General features: G+C 35.3%; 1 protein-coding gene across 12 annotated transcripts in view; it reads right to left on the bottom strand.

Moving 5' to 3' along the window:
- TCF4 (transcription factor 4) overlaps window positions 1-19,955 on the bottom strand; it is a 433,335-nt gene extending 413,380 nt beyond the window's left edge. For 4 of the 12 annotated variants that reach the window (XM_072605976.1, XM_072605979.1, XM_072605978.1 and 1 more), the window contains exons 1-3: window positions 17,953-18,217; window positions 16,867-16,958; window positions 15,086-15,158 (exon numbers count right to left, since the gene is read on the bottom strand). In XM_072605976.1, the coding sequence (XP_072462077.1) occupies window positions 15,086-15,158; window positions 16,867-16,938 (145 nt within the window). In that variant the 5' untranslated portion in view covers window positions 16,939-16,958; window positions 17,953-18,217. Of the gene's footprint in view, window positions 1-15,085; window positions 15,159-15,537; window positions 15,682-15,827; window positions 16,515-16,866; window positions 16,959-17,952; window positions 18,218-19,297 lie in introns of those variants that run through there. The other 8 variants (XM_072605977.1, XM_072605989.1, XM_072605981.1 and 5 more) reach the window with 6 other exon arrangements.
- Between the last annotated feature and the right edge of the window lie 385 nt (window positions 19,956-20,340).

Raw genomic sequence — 20,340 nt, 5'->3', positions numbered from 1 at the left:
TTTAAAAATATAAAATATACCATTCTTAATAAATACCTAATAGACAAAATGATTAGCCAAAAAATGGAAAACAGATGCAATGAATTAGTTTGCTTCTATGACTTTGGAAAATGAGGAAGTATTATCTCACCCCTAATCAAGAGGTAACAAATTATTTCCCCCAAAAGGCTACTGCAGACAAAATACAATTAAATAATGTTGGTTTAAGATGGGATAGAATATCACATAAAACAAAAACACCCAACAAAAGTATTAGTTTAAGGTTCATCAATAGGGACTCTTGGCATCATCCTATGGATATGATTATCTGATACCTGACTATCAAGGGAAAGTGAATTCAATTTAAAAGGTCTGACTAAACAAACATAATATTTATTAGCACTAAAAACATAAGCAAAAGGAATCCTAGATCATGCATAATTACAGTAGATCATTAAATAAGAAAGTAGAGTCCCTCGCCTCATTCTCCCACTACCACCCCTACACCTCCTCAGAAAGCAACAGCAAAATCAATTTGTCTAATACTTCTCCCTGAATTAAAAAAAAAAAACAATGTATCAATGATACATGAGTACAATAGCCTATGAAGACAATGGAAGTCACACTAAAAGACAAACAAATATAAGCTTCACAGCTCTTCCCATAAACACTAAAATAGGAAGAATGATGCATTTTAAATTATTAAAAGCTTGCAACAGAAATTTCATAACAGAAACCAATGCCTACTGTGATTTCATGAATACTCTCCAATGAGCTGATTTTATAGATTCTAACAAAGTCTTCGGCCAATTCTGAAGATGTTTGCAAGGTAAGCAGCAGTACAGACACAATATAAGCTACAGCTGAGTATATTTCATTTCTTATAAGCAAATAAAAATAGCTGTGTAAGTCAGAAAATTTAATTTTTGCTTAACGAGACAAATAGAGCATCACTCTCATTGCCTGCCATGTCTTTTCACTGAATGATACTGAGAGTACAGCCAAACAATAAATTTTAAGGTCACTGGCATGGACTCAACTTCCAACAGACTTCTACCATATCATCCTTTCCCTAAAACTACAGAGAACTTCATCTGGACACTGACATTTCTGCAATGGTCTATTCTTTAGCTGACAATCTTAAGTCAGAAATGTTAACTTTATTATTTAACTAGGATTTAAATAGTACATTTTTAATCTAAGCAGATCTAGATTCATATTTTATTAAGTATTATTTGCAAAGTACTTATTATTGAATTTTCATGGCATTTTTTTATGTGAAAGGAACAACCAATTTACACTTGTTAAAAAGGATGTACACGGAGGACAAATGAAGCATCAACTCCAAACCTGAGGTTGGAACCTCTTGCTCAATCATCATGCTTAATCATGTTATTTTTCCAGTGACCAACATTCTAACTATAGGGAAAATGATAGATATTCATTCTATCTTTCATTTAATTACTATCCTTAAAAATACAAATGACTTTAAAAACTTGGGGGTCAATGAAAGAAATGCAAATGAAAAGAACTTGGAGGTTTTATCTCATACCCAGCAAACTAATGAAGATAATAAAAGAAGAAAACATTCAGTATAGAATGGGTTATGCACTACTGATACGTGTGTTCATCCTTCACTGCCAAAGAAGACCATGGCATCAGAGAAATACTGACATGACTTGCACTTGAGTTTGTTTTGAGTGAGGGAGGGCTGTGCAGGTCACCAGCCTCACTTCTCCTCCAGAGTCATCTGAATCCAGTGACCAGATATTCATCAGGATGACTGGAGATGACCCAGGATGAGGCAATGGGGGTTAAGTGACTTGCCCAAGGTCACACAGCTAGTGAGTGCCAAGTGTCTGAGGTGAGATTTGAACTTAGGGCCTCCTGACACCTGCACTGGTGCTCTATCCACTGCACCACCTAGCTGCCCCACTATCATGTAATTGTGAATTGGTTCAACTATTATGGGAAGTAATGTAGAACTGTTAACAAAACAAAGTTACTGAAACATAACTTTTGACGTACAAATCTCTCTGTTAGACTCTCACAAAGAGGTCAAATATAGAAAGGCACTACATATAGATACAGATGACATAGATAAAAAATAATAAGAGCTGAAATTTTGGGGTATCAAAGAATTAGAAACAATATAGGGTACCTATCAATCAGGAAATGACTAATAAAATTTGAAAAGAAGAATGGAATATTTTTTTTCAACTACACCATATAGATTCCCTACCTACTCTCTCTCTACATATTTCCACCTACTGTATATATTATATGTACCTAGTTTTTTTCAAGGTATGTCTCTATTAGAATGTGAACTCCTTGAGGGAAAAATTATTTTTTTAATTTACTTCCTTTGTATTCCCAGCACTTACCACAGTACCTTTCACAAGGTAAGCACTTAAAAAAAGATTGCTGACTGTCTAAGAAGAAATGACAAATATGAAAAATTCTGAGAAACAATGGAAGGCATCTGAACTGATACACAGTACAGTAAGCTAAACCAGGAAAACAACATATGTAAATATAATAATATAAATAGAAAGAGAAAGACAAAACTTTGCAATGCTTCACTTAAGAAAAGAGTTGAGAAAATTTACTTTCTTCCCTTCCCTGAAAAAGATAGAGGCCATGGGCATGGAACATTGCATATACTATAGGATTACAAAGGAAAACTTACTGGAAAGTACACAAGAGAGACATGTTAAAATGAATTTTGTAAAAACAAAAGGCATCAATAAAAATTTAGGTATCATCATCATAATCATCTCCTTAAGGAACTATATGTTACCATGTATAGTCCTAAGAAATTAGCAAGTTTGGAATTATAGATTGTCCCTTCCCAGAGGACACCGAAGCCATAAATGAGGGAAGCTCAATGGCTTTATACAGCGAAAAAGGGGGGGGGGGGAGAATTGAAGAATTTTGTGAAGTGTCTGAGAAAAGAAAAAAATAAAACTATGCCAGAAAAAAAGAAATTACATGCTTAAAAGATGAACTATCACCATATCCCATGGGAATGAGATCAAAACTTTGACACACTTGTTATTTGCCAGGGATTACCCAAAGGCCACACTACTAAGAACAATCACGTCCCAACAAGAATTTTTTTCCCCTTTAATTGTTTGCATTATGTTATATGCAATCAGATTATAGTGTTGAAATATTTGGCCCACACAAAGGCCAGAATTGTCTTGTGGTCATTATTATGAAATATCAATACAAATACAAAATTTGCATTTTAAGAGTCATAAAGTATTAGAAAACATTTTCTGAGTTGTCATACACATGAAGAGGATCTAGTCCATTTTTTTGTTTTATTTTGTTGTACTGTCATCACACTTGTGTTTTTCCTCTCTAGCACACACAACCAGGAGCACAGTCTTTCAAAACAATTTTAGCTATTACTTGCAATTTTCACTGCTTTTGAACACAGGAAAATGGACTATGTAGAAATCAAGGGAAGCCAAACACCACAAAACTACCAATTCACAATTTCTTTTTTGGTTCTAACTTGTGATATCATCAGCGTAGCGAAGTCCTAGCCTGGAATCTTCTTCCATTAATGCACATAAACCATTCCTTTTTGTACCATTATACTCTGAGAACTACCTGGGACACTAAGAAGTTAACAATTCTACCGTTTGGGCATATAACTGGTATGGGTCAGAATTTGAATCCAGGTCTTCATAATGCCAAAGTTACTTCTATATTTTTTTTCCTCAAGCTGCCTCTTTCATAAACGTAAAAGATTCTGATAAAAAAGTAGGAATGGTTAACAAGATCTTCAGGTCAAAATCAATATGAAGTCCTTTCTAACATATACTTTGCATTAAATGAATGCCCATGCCTTTTAATGTTTGGGGGATGATTAAGATAGGATCTTGCCTGAGCTATATTTGAGCCTTCTCCCATGAAAAAAATGTTTTTTTATAATTTTCAACACTTCAAATTGCTTTGGGGAATTGACAGTTTATATTTCAGAGTGTATATATATATGTACATATATATACATATGTACATACATAAAAATAATAACTCTCCATTTCCCTAGCAGTTCTTTTAACAACAATGCACCACTATTAGTGGTGATGATGATGATGGTAACAGCAATGATATCTTCATAATCTTAATAATCTCTTTTAAATTTGAAAAGTATCTATTTGTGAAAGAACTCAAAATTTTTATTCAGCTTAAGCCAGATAGGTGTTAAATGGCTACCACACACAATTATTTCAATTTTATACAGAAAGCAATTAAAGTATACTGGCTAATTTTATATAAAGCAGCTACTCAGTAATAAATGTGGCAGAAGAATTCAGAGCACTTGACTAACATGGCTTAATTTCTTTCATCTAAAGAAGTTGTCACTTTGACTTATGGAACTGTCAACTGAGTATGGTGTACTACAAAGACCACTGAACATACTCACGGTATGTCAGTTTCAAACCCTACACTGCCAATAACTAGCTGCTGTGACCTGGGGCAAGTTACTGAGTCTCTTTATTCCTTAGCATCCTCATTCACAGCAGAAAGAAACTATACTAGATCATCTCCAAAGTTCTTACCAGATTAAAAAGTTTGTGATTATGTTGTAAAGTGATGGATTATCAAGTAATAAATAAAGTGTGGTTTTGTAGATACTTAAAGTTCATTACTAAATAACTATAGGTCCAAAGATGTTTCTACTTCGTATAGATCTAAACACGAGTTTTTAAAAAAATATATGTATCTAATGTCATCGGTGGCATCAGGCAAACAGAGAGGGTAGATTTTTTTAAACAATCTTTGAAATTATAAAATGTTCACACATGCTTTTCTATTACATCCATAACTGATAAAATTTAATTGTAAAGATTTTTGTTTTAATTCAAAAAATATCAACTTAATGTTTGCTGAGAAAAATTAAAATAACTCTTCAAGAAAAATATGCAAAATAATTTGGCTACGATTCTTAATATTCACTTCTGATTGAGCTATCAATCAAAACTACCAGAAGAATGTGGCTCTTTATTGTAAAAAAGATACAAAAGTAAGATTTTTCACATGAATGAATGTGTTTGCATTCAGAAAAATGACAGTAGGCAATGAAAACTAAACCATATTCTCAAACTATTTTACATGGAAAGTAAAAAGGATGAGTAACTGTTTTCTTCACCTTGATATTTGGGGAGGCATTTTTTCCTATCTTGGTATTTTTTCCACTGAATGCCTATATAATGTTCCCTGAAAAAATGAAACTACCTCTTTGAGAAAAATATACCAAATAATGTGGCCATGATTCTTAATATCTATGCCTAATTAATACATCAACCAAAAACTATCACAAGTATTTTATTCTTTGTCATAATAAAGATACAAAAGCAAGATTTTCCAAAAGAGATGTGTCAGCATTAGAAGAAATGACAGTAGGGTCATGAAAATTAAATCATATTCTCAAACTATTTTATTTGAAAAGTAGAAAAAAGTGAGTAACTGTTTTCTTCATCTTGCTATTTTGGGGACATTTTTTGCTATCTTGGTATTTTTCCCCACTGAATATAAAGTTCACACCTCAAACCATGTTTGTTCTGTATGAAAACAATTGGCATGGTTGACAGCCAAGAGTTGATTTGGGGGATTTTATGGATGTATTTGCTGATAAAGCAAATAACCACCTAATTTGTGTCAGAGAATACACATAAAAAATCACAAAAATCAACTCTTGGTTATCACCTGTGACAATCAGCTTTATATTTCGGTCCTTTTTATGCCACCTGAAGCACTGATTTACTCCATCTTCTACCTGAAGTCACAGGGGATGTGTTACCCAATGGAAGTAAGAGAAGTAGACTATCCACCACATCCAGCACAAGAGCATACCACTGTATCTAGTGCTGGAAGACATGGGCAACATGTGAAATAGGCTCCCTGTGCTACTGTCTTGGTGAGAGAGAGAGAGAGTGTGTATGTGTGTGTGTGTGTGTGTGTGTGTGTGAGAGTACATGTATGTGTGCATACACACATATATAATCACATAGGGATAGGATCAGACATATGATGTAACCAAATCTATAGCATATAAGAGATATTGTATAAAGACTTACACAGTCTGCAAAAGTAACTATGAAATAAATATCCAAGAAGTAGCCTAAGTCAAAAAAATGAAGTGAATTGACATCATACTGAATGACTCAAAGTGCAATGAAACCTGTATCTCTTTCTGAACATCAATCAATCAATTGGTCACTCAACAAACAAATCCATTAGGTGTTCATTATGTGTTAGCTGCTAAGGATACTCATATGAGGGATGAAAGCACTTTTCTCAAAGAACTTACATTCTGCCATGGAAGCAAGTACTTCTATAAGAATTTATAGAATAATATGAGGGGAAATATACATACATACACATACATACATATATACATACATAAATATGTGTATGTACATACATATACATACATACATGCATACAGATTAGATATATAAAATCAGAGACACCTTTGGGATACCATCAGTGATGAACATCCACTGAGGCCCATCCATCTCCATCTCTCACACATGCAATATAATTAAAATGGGCAAATTTATTCTAGTAGAAAATAAAACAGAGGTAGAAATAGGGATGGAGACTGAAACTAGGAGAGGCATCCTGGCATAGAGGGTAGAGAACTGGTTTTTAGGTTCAAGTCCTGCTTTGACACATATTAGCTCGGTGAGCCTGGGCAAGATATTTAAAATAAAGAAATAAACCTTTCTGATCACTCACTCAGGACAGGTATGCAAATGATTGATAAGACTGATAAACCATGAAACATTTTCATGTTTTTCCTTCCCTTTAGTTATACAAACTTAATGCCTAGAGCTAAAATTTCAATATTCTCCTATGGTGTCAAGACCTTTTCTCAGCTTGGATTCATCAAAGTAGTTTGTGTCTTGAGCATTGGGTTTTAAAATATCATAGCTTGAGAGATTGGATATTAAGTTTCTTAGGATTAGTTTCTATATAATAAAGATAAGTACCACCAAAAAAAAGAATGCTAAAATGAAGGACATATAAAAGCAGAGAGAAGAATTCTAATAGAGGCACCATGGAGTCTATAATGAGGCTTTGTTGCTGGCTACTCTGCAGAACTGGGAAAATATTTTCTCTCTGACTGAAAACTTACATGCCAACCATCAGCTTAGTTCAAATACTCAAAGCTAAGTTAAAAATGTCTGAAAAAAGTTTGTAATGGAAATGCTGACAGACCATTAAGCAAAGTGGCATTAGCAGGTGCTCCTGTAATACAGGGTCAGAATTCAATCAAGCTGCCTTTTGACGTCATTTGGTACAAAAAAAAGGCAAATGGTTTATAACAGTACCAGAACCCTCCAGATTAAATTACAGTCTTGATATTTAATCATAGGTCTTACTTTGTTATTTTTAATAACACAATACATTTTAACAGTTATTCGTCAAATGTTAGCCAAATTAAAACATGTGATGACAAGGGAAGCTGGGTTATATGTCAGTACCACAACCTCTCAATTTTTATTAGTTCTTTAGAAACAGTAAGACATATCTGCTTTGTGCCTTTCAGGAGAAATTAAAGTGAAAAGAATTGGTTCCAACCCTAAATGCACATAGCACAGTTCAGAAGTCCAAGTATCACTTCAGACAAGTCACTTCATTTCCTCCAAGCCTCACTTCCCCCCACCCCACCAATTGTAAGATGAGAAGATTGGGCTAAACATTGTTAAGGTCTCTTCCAACTCTATGATGTATTTATTTCAAACACAGTAATTTAGGGGTTTTTCAGTAAAGAAAGATTTTTCATAGTATAAAGGTTAGTGAATACTTAATTTCCATTACAAATATCTTTGTCCAAGAGACATTTGTAACATTAGAGAATAAAACAGGTTCTTTAAAAGTAATGTACAAATACATCAGCACATGTGAAGTGTTGTTTGCAAAACAAATCAATACAGGCTACAACCAACAATAGATTGCAGTTAATAAACTACATACAGTAATTACCACCAATGGCAGTCTGGAAAGTCATTCATTAAACGTTAATTGTCACACAAAAGTACAATAGCATTTATTTGGACAATAGTCTTACTGCACCTTTAAATAAAAATACCTTTTCCCAGCTCAGAAATCTATCAGAATAAATAGATTTTTAAACAGTTCTAGTTGTTTCATATCCTCATCAATTCAGCTTTCATTTCCTTTTGAAATGAAAGTAAACATGACAACTTTCCTCAAATTTTCTTACATTTCTGCATGTTTCATGAAAAAAGTGACATCACAAAGTAGTAACATTTTCACCCTAAAATAAAATCACCAGTGTCTTTAGGACAAATAGAACACGATGGAATTTACACAATGGAACTTTTCACTCAATCAGGCTGTTAAGAAAGATGGGGCTCAAAGTGCCTACCTATATCCCATGTGGTAATTCTCTCTTTAAAGCAGAGGCTTTAAAGCATTTAAAATGGTGTAGATTGCGTGTAATCTTGATAGACCATTTTAAGAATTGTGCAAATAAGGAGGAATCTGATACAAACAACAACAAAAATTGGTTTTTGACTATCACAGATTTGACTTTTGTCTAATAACTAAAACGTACAGGACAGAGAACATCAAAAACAACAGGTCATATAAATCCGCCTGTGAAACACCATAAAAACTCTTTTTCAGTTTGCCCAGCTTCAATTTCTCCCTGTGTCCTGCCACAACTAAAACATAAGCACCATATGTATCAGAGTCTAAAGGCTTAGCTAAGGAGTTTTTAGTTCAAGACCTGTAAACTGAAGAACATTACAAAAATACACCATGTTCCTTATTAAGCAACTTAAGATCTGTTATCTTGGCTTATGGGAACAGATCTAAATAGCATCATAATACTAAACGTTGAAAATCACAGGCCTGGGGCCACCAGGACTCTAGTCAGTTTCTGAACTGATTTGAAAACTTCCTATATAATGGAGCTTACCATTAGGAATAAATGTTTGATCTGTAAAGCTTACAAAATTACTTTGTTTATCATAGTAGATGAAAGAAAAAAGGAATAATTTTAAGCTCAAAACAAAACTGTTTATATGACAGTCTTTAGTGCTCTATGACTCTAAGCATTTAAGACAGATTCAAGCAATTAACAGCATAAACTTTCATTACATAGTTCTATTATATATGTGTATGTGACTTAGCTGTTCATCTGTTATTTAAGTGATTTTCTCGTTACAATAGTAGGGAAAGGATAATTTGCTGATGTTGTCAAAAATGTTAAGTATTTCAGGCTCAACATTTCCTGGATCCCTGCGCTTGTTTAAGGCATTTTATTTACTGGAGACAATGTCACAAAGAGTCCTACTTTATCTGAACACAGAAAATGTAACACTTGAAGTACTCATGTCCAGGAAAACATTTATTAATACTACAAAACTCTTTTTTTTACTTTGGATAATACAGATAGATAATTTATGTGGTTATTTCTTGTGAATATGAAAAACAAATATAATAATAAACTGCTAAACTTTTACAGCTTGAAATATAGCCCATTTATAAGGAAAATAAAATCAGAAGCATTGCATATGCTATTATATCAACTAATAGTTTTAATTATATATGTAAGGATAATTGAAAATGAAATATTTTAATTGTGACCTCTAAAATATTTTAATTATCATACCCCTACCTCAGTATAATATATAGAAGTAGATATAGCAAGCTATCTTTTTTATTAAAAAATGGAATTAAAGAGAAAGATGAGGAAAATTCAGTTCTCATACGGAAAGGTAAACTATAAAGATAACACATAGGGAAAATCATCTGCACAGTTCACAGAATTTTTTCAGCTTATATTTAAAAATTTATTCTCAAATACAATAGAACCTGGAATAAATTCCAGGGCAAGCATCACTAACATAATTATTAGCACCATCATAGTAAATATATAATGAATATATCACCATTATTAGCACCAACAGAACATTATTAGACTACACATTATTGGAAGGATAAAATGTTACTAGTGGTCTTTTTTTGTCCTACACAAATGTTGCCCCAACCCACTATTTCACAACTGTTTACAAGGAGGACCGAGTAAGAGTGGACGGATTACCAGGAGTTCACTAAGAATTGGTTGGTCACTATCACTATCTTTATGTGCAAATATTAACTTACACAACCATACAATATACAGTGACAGCACAGGGTAAGAAAGAACATGGTAGTGGTCCTTATGTGCTGCTTGTTTCCTATGGGTTTTCAAGGGGAACAGAAAATTACTAAGTACTTATACATTTGGTGAGCAACCAATGCAAGTAAAAGTGGTTCCAAGTGCTTTACAATGCAGGATTAGACTAATTCTGGTAAAGCAATTCACAAAAATACTGAACTATTATGAATGATTCAATAAGTAGGTATAAAACTGACATTCAAATAAAACTATACTTTTTGAACGAAATATACTAGAATGAAAAATTACTTCTAGTACTAGTACTAGAAGATGGAGCTTCACAGTATCTCAACTCAAAACAGACTATGATAGAGTGGAAAGACAATGGGATTAGGAACCAGATCTACCACTGAGTTGTGGTATTCTCTTGGGAGAAGATACTTTTGTGTAAATCAGTTTGTTCATCTGTATAAGAAACGGTTTGGACAAAAAGTTTTTGAAAATCCCTCAAGCACTACTTTTTAGAGATCTAAGGTAGTATAGGCTTAATTATATCTCTTGTGTCTGACATTAAATCCCTGTACTTTTTTTTTAACATCACATTTCGTTATAATTACTTTTTTCTCTACAAGGCCAATATTATAGTTTGAAGAGCATAAACCACCATTCTACAATTCCTTTTACTGGGACTATTTTTCCCTATCACATTCAAATAATTAGAATACCTATTATGGAGGGTTACATTTATGTATAAAGTTCACTTAAAATCCAATGGTTTTTGAAAATTTTCAAAATAATTAATTGGAAATTTTCCTCTAAGTCATCTAAAATGTACTACTGTTACAAACTGTACTGTGTAGAAAAATACAGATTTTGAGACAAAGTTTTCATAACTTTGAAAACAAATGTTTATTTTGTGTAACTGTCAACAATAATTATAATAGTTCAAATGTCTATAAGAGGCAACATGACTTGGTGATAAAGAGCTGACCTAAAAGTCAGGAAGACCTGGGTTCAATTCCTACCTCTGACATACTGGGCTCAGGGCCTTGGACAAATACCTCAACCTCTCAATGCCCCAACCAACTCTGTAAGACCATGAGTTGTAGTACAACTGAGGGAGTTTCCAGGGAAATCATAGGTCAAGACAAAAAGTAAAAAATAAAAAAGGTCTATAATAATTTAAGGCTTCCCAAGTGCTTTATAATTTTGGATAACTCTTAATATGATTAATGCAATTATAAATAAGATTTTTAGATTTTTCAAGTTGACATGGACCATGTCTATACAAGTCCTAAATAATCACCTGGATGATGCCAAGCAACCAGCTGGACTGACTTTTTCCTTTTATATTAGCTGAACTGATGGGCTTTCCTAGTGTTCAGTGTATTTTATTCGGTTGTACATCCTTAGAAATATGGATGAACCTGGAATACAATTGGTAATTTTAACAGATACTTGAAAACATAAGTAAAATTAAGTAAAAATTTAATAAATGTCAAATTTTGAAAGCTTGGCAGAAAAGGAGACAATATTCATCATAAAATAGCTGAAAGTCAGAACTATAACAATGGTGATTAAGTGTCTTATCTAACAAATTGTTTAGCATCAACAAATTTCAGTAGCTTAATTTACACAGTAGTGTAAACCAAGTATAAAGGTTATTTTTTCTTTTTTTAAAAAAATCTACAAGTTAAATAGGTGTTAATAGGTTTGATGTAGTAGTAAAGTAATTTAAGTTGAAGGCCCTCTCATAAATTAAAAAAAAATTGTGAGACTATCTGGGTGAATTCCATTTGGTCATCTTATTTTCCTTTATATATAAAGTTCCATGTAAATGGACACAAGTATCTTTCTGTTTAAGACCAATGACTTAACAGGTATTAAATCACTCTATAAAGTCAACATGTAGGTTGAAATAAACGCAAGAAAGTTTTCCTTAAAATAATTCCAGAGCCCACCAATTCTCCTGTTAAGGTCATAGAAGCTCTGAACCATCATGGCTGAATCGTTTTAGTGCTCTCTGCTGAACACCTGCAAACATCAAACAAAAACTGCTGGTCCTTTACTGGGTTGACAAAAGCCTTTCATGTGAAAAATGCTCCCTGGGAATGTCAGGGCTGTAGCTCAGGTTACATTCCTTTCTCCCTTGCAGCCTCACGATTTCTTAAGGTGGTAGGAAAAACCATGTTTGTGAAATTGAAGATTAAAGAAAATATGGAGATACTTAATTTTTATTCACACGTTACAAATCACAATGGAGCATCCTGTATCAACCAAGTCAAAATCTACTGGGAAGTTTTTAAGCATGAAATATTAACATGCTTTGCAAAACATAATTGATTTCCAGTAAAATGCAGATTATTTCTAGTTTGCATTCTTTTTTCTTCCTTCCTTCCTTTCTTTCCTTCCTTCTTTATTATTCTGTCTCTTAAAACTTTCCAAGGTAACACAGTAGGATGATATATTAGCTTCCTTGGGACAGCAAAAATTCAGGTGAAGAAGATTATAGAAATAAATCATTAGTTTCTCTGTCTAAACTTTCATAGTGTATTCATCCAGTCAAAGGGCAGACTGAACGTAATTCATTTTATCTGCTATGTGAAATTATCATGGGTTAAAAAGTTTTATGATCGTGTGTCTGAAAATACAAACTATCCTCTTTAATTAATATACCTGTCTTACAAAGACAGAGTTAAATCAATACTCCTCCTACTCTGCAGCCTCTGTTACTATTAACATCACCACATCACATCAAATGGAGGGTTTGCATATTTAATTGGTCATAACGACCATACTTTTAACTTATAAAAGTAGACTTTTGGCCTCAGTACTACAGCTGTAAAGTCTGAATGTGTATTTCTATAACTTAAAAAAATTATAGTATATTTCCTTCAAAATCACCTAATAATTTCTTGCTAAATATTTAGCTTTTAAGAGAAACAGAGTAATTTTTCTAAGCAACTGTATAAACTTCAATATATTCCCATGTTCAAAATGCATTCATGAATGTTTATCATGGCTATGCTCTCATAATGATTATAAGCAAATTTTGAACATTTATTAAATAATAGTATTAACACCTATACTTTGCTTAAATGTTGAGAAGTTAGAGAATCAACTAGGAGGAGAGCTATATTCATCATTTTGCCACAAACTTCAAGTTGCTAACTTACCTCAACTGATTAAAAGTTGTGTGCAGTGATATACTGAGGTCATTTCCAAATCTTTCAGGTTTAAAGGTAGTTCTCAGCACTTCGTAATACTGAAGGGCTGACTTTCAAAATTATCTATCATGGCATATTCTAATATAATATACATGAAGATTAAAAATTTAGCCACAAATCTTAAACATCAATATGCACATCAAGAAAATTACTGTGAAAAATAAAGTTAGTTACTTTATGTTGATTTTTTTCAACATGAAAAACTGATTTGTCTAAAAGAGACACTTCTCATTTCTACTCAAACACTCATAATAATATTTTACATCAAAATATTGTATAGTAGATACAAGTCAGAGAAATATGACTTAGGAGATATTCCAATAAATTGAAAGGAAATCAAAGAAATAAATCCTCAGAAGTCACTGAACTGAAAATACAGCAATACCCCTGATCCTAAGCTTTCAACATTTGTCTAACATTTTTAAACTTTTGAGTTATATAATCAAGAAAATAAATAAAATTAACCATAAGAGGCATCTCATCTGACAAAAGAGAAAAATGTACACTACATGGGCAAAAACTCTTTCCTCTAGACTTAGTAACAAAACAAAATGCTTATCTTGTTTTGAAATAAACAGTTTAAAAAAACCCAAGGAATTCTGTAAGATTGTACAAAGAGTGCAAAATATACAACTGAACAAGTTTCTTTTATTGCTCTAGTACCAAATGAAAATAACAGATAAAAATTTATATTCAATGACTAATGGATATTTCTTTCCTTTGGCATCTCAGAATTAAAAGATGCCAGCATTTACCCATTTGATTGAGAATAGTACTACAAGTTTATATCCATATGCACAATCTACTCCTAGGTACAACACTCAGCACTCTTAAAATATTACAGCTGTTTTAACAATTATCGATGCAATTTTTGCCTGGACTTAAGGATGGTTTGCAACAAAGTAAGAATCCTTCTTAAATGAAACTTAGTGAACAAATATTAAATACATTCTAAAGCAGGGTTTACTTTGTATCTTCACATCTAATCTTAGGTACACTCAGACATATGAATATTCTCAGGTTTAAACTCCTCTTTAATTGTCAGATAGTCATTATACACATAGATTCCATTGTGAATACCACTGAGGTTTGTTTTTTTTTAACACCAAAAAATGATCTCTTATTTTTGAAATGTAGAAGTTGATTCAAATTAATAATTACATAAAAATTCAGTGAAAAATAGTAAGGGCAATGGGGGAAGTATTTAAAAATATTTCTGTTCAATCCCTCAGATTAACAAGAGATTCTATATGTAGGATAAGTTTCACTAAGGTGCAGTCATCTTCAAAATGAAGTGCTTCTCTCTTTAAAAGGGTTAATTTAACCCAGTAGTTACTAACAGATTTTTTTTTTAAAAAATCTGTTTATAAGTATGCAGGAGCATTAAATTATCCTCTACATTAACAATTCTCCTTAAAAAGGGATGATCTTTATACATTTGATTACAAACCAATATCAGAAACATTTTTTTTTGCTTGTGATGAAATTTTGAGATAATTTTATTGCCAAAGAAAAAGCAAAAAAAAATTAATTTCCAAAATACCCCAGAATTTTTGTGTACCATCCAACTGTTGAACCCCAAAATAATTTATGCCATTTTGTATATACTTCAGTGACTGCTTTTGAAAATAGATCAAGAGAGCCTCACATACACACATATATTACAAGGTAATACACAACTAATAACATTTTAACTACACACTAAGGAAAAGAATTTACATACTTGAGCCAGTAAAATGTCCACTTGCCAAAGAAGTTGGTCCATTTTTCCCACTGCTCACGGGAGGTGAAAACATCTAAAAGAAACAAAGAAACATTACTGCTAGAAAAGAAGCGACATTTTTTTGTGTGTTCACAGCTAGTCAAAAGTTCCTTCACATTCTTAACAAATAAGTCAAAGCTTATGCAAAGGGCTTCTTTAACACAACACATCACCATTCAACTCAAAACTGTAACTTGGCACAATATTACTAATCCAGACTCCCCCCCCCCCAACTCTCTCTTACACACCACTCTTTTCAATTAGACTCATTACATTCCTAGACAATATTATTCACATTTTGAAAAACCACAGTCCCCAAAATGTTATCAAGAAGTTAGAGACAACAAGCCTCCCCTGAAACTAGTATTTTGACAAAGAAGAGGAAAAAAAGTTGCTTGTTTTAAGTTTAAAACCTTGGCCATGAAGGTGGCAACGTCCATTTCAATCCCGCATAGGATTTCTGTCATATGTGAACCCAAATAAAAATGAATGCAAACTGCCACCTGCACTAAATTCTCATTTCGTCTCTAACATGAGAGCAATTTGAAGCAAGACTCCTCTCTCTCTCTCTCTCTCTCTCTCTCTCTCTCTCTCTCTCTCTCTCTCTCTCTCCCTCTCTCTCTCCTCTCTCCTCTCCCCCTACATTTATTTCGACCCTAATTGGTTTCCCTCTTCTTCGACGTTTCTAGTGGATAATACGCACCTTCCCTGAGTCAGAGCCTGCAAAAAGCAAAGGAACAAATGGGAAAAGTGCAACAAGCTAAGAGGGGGCTGCAAAGCTGCCTCAGGCTATGTTTCCTGGCCAAACTTCCGAAAGCCATTTCTCCAAAGAAAAGTCAGCAGCAGCAGCAGCAGCAGCAGCAGCAGCAGCAGCAGCAGCACCAGCACCAGCAGCAGCAGCACCAGCACCAGCACCAGCACCAGAAGCAGCACCAGCAGCATGGAAGCAACCCCATTTACAAGGCGGTCTTAGATGGTGCATGTTGTGGATTATTATTTTTGGTTTTGTTTTGCAAATGCATCTTACCACCAAACTCATCAATCATTAAAAATAAATAAATATTTCTGGCAAGTTTTGGGTTGAATATGGGCAGGAGGATAGAGAGGTAGATGAGAGGGCCAGCAAAGGCTGTTAAACTCTCCAAGTATACATATTCTTGTCAATGCTGGTTCAGAGATTATCAAGTTTACAAACTGCATATCCAAAAGGATGTAAACCTATATACTTACATATAAGTAAGCATATAACATAATATATCTATAGCTTTTAGAATTCTAAGAAGAGATTTCACTTGGGGGACAGAAGGGCTTTCTGATCCAAAGCATCAGTTTACAACAAAACTGAGACAGTTGGCTCCTCCTCTTATCTATTTCCAAAAAAAAAAAAAAATTGTTGTTATTGAAACAATGAGTAGTGAGAAAGTACAAGTACTTTCAATGTTCTGATATGTTACACCTTTGGGTTTACTTAACGGTGTTTTCTTCTTCCCTTTAAACTCTAATTTTCTTGGGGGAGGAGGCTTCTAAGGTACATAATTAAACTCGGAAAAAAAAGGGGGGGGGGGAAGGATAATGCCTTTATTTTTTTTCATTTCACCCGAGAAAAAATAAAGACATTCAAATTTAGCATGGGCTTTGCCGATTAAAAATTACTCGTGTACTTTAGATTACAGTTTATTTGTTTTTAGCCAGTGTTTTGTTTTGTTTTACAGCTGTAGTTAGTTTCCACCGTTCTTTCTTACCGCACTGAAATCCAGTAAATCACTCAGCTCTTTGTCCGTCCCTAAGGCAGCCATTCGCTGTTGGTGATGCATTTTAGCAAAATCACACAAACCTAGAAACATGGAAATAACCGCAATCAGAACCCAGTCCCGATCCTTAGAGGAAACACAATCGGATTTTTGGAGACTGGGGGGATGGGGGGAGGGGTGTAATTGAAGTGGAAGGGGAGGAGAAGAGGAGAAGGGGGGATATTTTTTAAGATGGAGGGGGCAGCAGTAGCAAAAAAAAAAAAAAAAAAAAAAAAGGTATTGTATTTCCAAAAGAGACGACAAAACTGGTAACATCCACTCTAAAATCAAATCCAAAAAAAAAAAAAAGCCGCTCTCAGCGCATCATTTATGCAACAGGAGGTACAGCAAAGAATGAATGGATCTCAGAGAAAAGAGAAACTACTCAGCAACGATCCGGTCTCAACTTTCCCCCCCTCCCCCCTCCCCCCCCTCCCCCCTCGCGCCTCTCTCTCTCTCTCTCTCTCTCTCTCTCTCTCTCTCTCTCTCTCTCTCTCTCTCTCTCTCTCTCTCTCTCTCTCTCTCTCTCTCTCTCTCTCACACACACACACACACACACACACACACACACAGACACACACACACACCCCTCCTTATAAAGTAGCTATGAAGAAATTAAAAGATGCGAATCTTCTGAGTAAAAATACTTCCAAAGGAGGGGTAGGTAGCAGAATACAAGGTAGAGGGATCGGTTCGGTAATTACGCAGAACCCTAATTTGTGGAGTAAAGGGTGATTTTTTTTAAAGGCCCATAGCAAAGTCATCAGTTCCTTTAAAGTGGGCAACGCTGGGGGAGGGTGGATGGAGGGGGGGGGAGAGAAGAGGGAGGGGAAACGGGAAGGGGGGGTGTCTCTATGGAGCAGAAATGAAATCGCAGCCCCATGGAAAGAGGAAAAAAGCCGCGTGTAAGGAAGGCTCCAGCCACCCGCCAGCAGCTCCTGCCCGAGCCTCGAGATCTTAGCTCCGGGCTCCGTCCGCTAGCTACACCATCACATCGTCAGCCACCGATCCACCAGAAATGCCACCTCCGGTACCTACCGCCCGAGAGAGAGATGGGGCTCCCCTTCCAATAACAGCACCGAGACGGGTTTCATTTCTAATCACTGCATTCACAAAACACACCACCACTACCACCACTACCACTACCACCACCACCTCCTCTTTTCCTCCTCCTCCTCTTCTCCTTCTCCTCCTTCTCTCCTCCTCCTCCTCTCCTCCTCCTCCTTCACCACTACCAACCACTACTACTACAAGATCCAGAGACACCCTGCAAAGATCCCTGACTCTTAACACCAACTCTCTGCTCCTTTGGGGAGGGGAGGGGAGGTGTGTATGGGGGAAACACGCAAAGACAGACGGAATTGCAAGTTCAGCAAAGGCGGGGGGCGGAGGGGGGGGTGCTGAAGAGAAGAGACGCGTTTCTATCCAGGTCGGTTTGGCTAGGTTGGTTTTGGTTGCATTTCTTTAAAAAAAAAAGAGAGAGAAAGAAATCCTATCATCTCCCCCTGCTACCTTCCCCTAAGCCCCCCCTCAAAAAAAAAAATACAAACAGAAATCCATCAGGCACTTCATTTTGCCCCAAACCCTCAGACATTATCTGAACCACTAACAGTTTAATCGTTGCCGGTTTCTTCCCTAGGAGACACTTTTTAATTTATTACAGTTTCAATTTTTCAGTTTCTTTCTTTCTCTTGCTCTCTCTCATACACAGGGCAAGGCAAGTTTATACTAGGCTGCAAATACACGTGATGCAAAAAGACTTTGCCAAGAGGAACATTTTTCTTTTCATTTAAACCAACTCAGTTTTTTTTCGGGGGGGGGGGTGCCTCCTCTGTTTGGGTTCTTCCTCTTAACCATAAGCTGTATATACTTTGTCCCCTCCTGTTTTTTTTTTTCTTTTTAAGTCACAGAGAGTATTGCTACAAACTTCGCAAGTAAGCATTTGGGGAGGATTGTTGTTTTGTTTGCTTTTTACACTCGAGTTTCCAGGGGCTACTCAGTCCCCTTTCCCCAGAAATACATGTTTAAACTCAACATTTACTGCTACAGGGCCTAAAAGCTACAAAAATCTATTTTCGCGTCACTTTTCAGGTTAAAATAAAGCTTTATACTTCTCAAGTTTCGTTCTACACGCGTGCTTTATGCAGTATCTGTAATATATACGCTTCAACGTGTGTTGAAGTACACACATTAAACACACCCTGTTACATCTACATGTGCGAGTACAGACAAATAATGCAGGCACACACTTTTTTTCTTCTCAAATTGCTATCACTTCACAAGTTGCTCCTTTTGCTTTAATAACACATTAGGATCAACATTTCTTTAAAACAATAAATTAAATTAAAAGACAGTTTACTCTGACAGCAAATTGTAACTTTACCTTAAATGGCCACAAATATTCTCACAATATTCCAAGGAAAGAGACTTTTGAAAAAGAGAAAATCTTCTGCAAGTGCTTAGTATCTCACATGTGTGTCCCCCAAAAAGTACTTTTTAACTGGTACTCAGTCCTGCTCCAGGGATATTCCACAGATCACAAGATCATGCACCTGGCTCTGATTTTTGCATTTTCCACCATAAAACAACTTCAAGAAAATTTCACACACACCCACAAAAAAGAAAAAAAAAGAAAAATCCACCAACTTTTTCTCCCCTTTCCTTATTGTTTTTTTTAAAAATATGTAAACAGAATAGTTAATAATTTTCCTCAAACAAATCTTGTTGGTTGTTTTTTTTCTTCGTCTCCTATAAAGTCTTAAACTTGTTCCAAGTTTAGAGATTTTTCATCACCACCATCATCATCATCACCATGATCATCACCATTGACTCCCCCGTGGAGTCACATTGATAATAATAGGTTTCCCTGAAAGATACATTGTAATCCATTCACATCCGGGCACTGCGGGGCTTATAAAGAGAAAAGCGCTGCTGCTGCCGCCCGCCGCTGCTCTTACAGACAATGACTGGGGAGGGGAGGGGAGGGAGGAGAAGAGCCATAGAGTGGTAAACATTGGGGCTAGACGGGCACCCAAAATGGCGTCGCGGAGCCTGTCTCCGCCTCCTCTCGGAAAGGGGGGGACGGCCCGTGGAGCTTGGGAGGAGGGAGGGCAGGAGGAGCGAGGTGGGCGGGGCCGGGAGGGGAGCGGGAGGCTTCGGTGGCTAGCTGCTTGTCCTCGGGCTGCGGTCCTAGCCCTCCTCTCCCTCCTTTTCTTTATTTATTGACTTGTTTGTATATGTGTATGTATACACACACACACACACACACACACACATATTTTGCTAACGCTGATTTTGGAGAAGGGGTCTGGGGAGGGGAGGAATTTGCATTTTTTTAAAGGAAGTCAGTAGCTACATATTCCTCAGACTTTTGCATTAGAATCATTTCCACGCCCTCTCGGACTGGCCCCCAGCACTTGCACACTC

Source organism: Notamacropus eugenii, chromosome 4, assembly GCF_028372415.1.
Source record: "Notamacropus eugenii isolate mMacEug1 chromosome 4, mMacEug1.pri_v2, whole genome shotgun sequence".
NCBI classification, from domain to species: domain Eukaryota; kingdom Metazoa; phylum Chordata; class Mammalia; order Diprotodontia; family Macropodidae; genus Notamacropus; species Notamacropus eugenii.
This window is presented reverse-complemented; position numbering and strand designations above follow the sequence as displayed.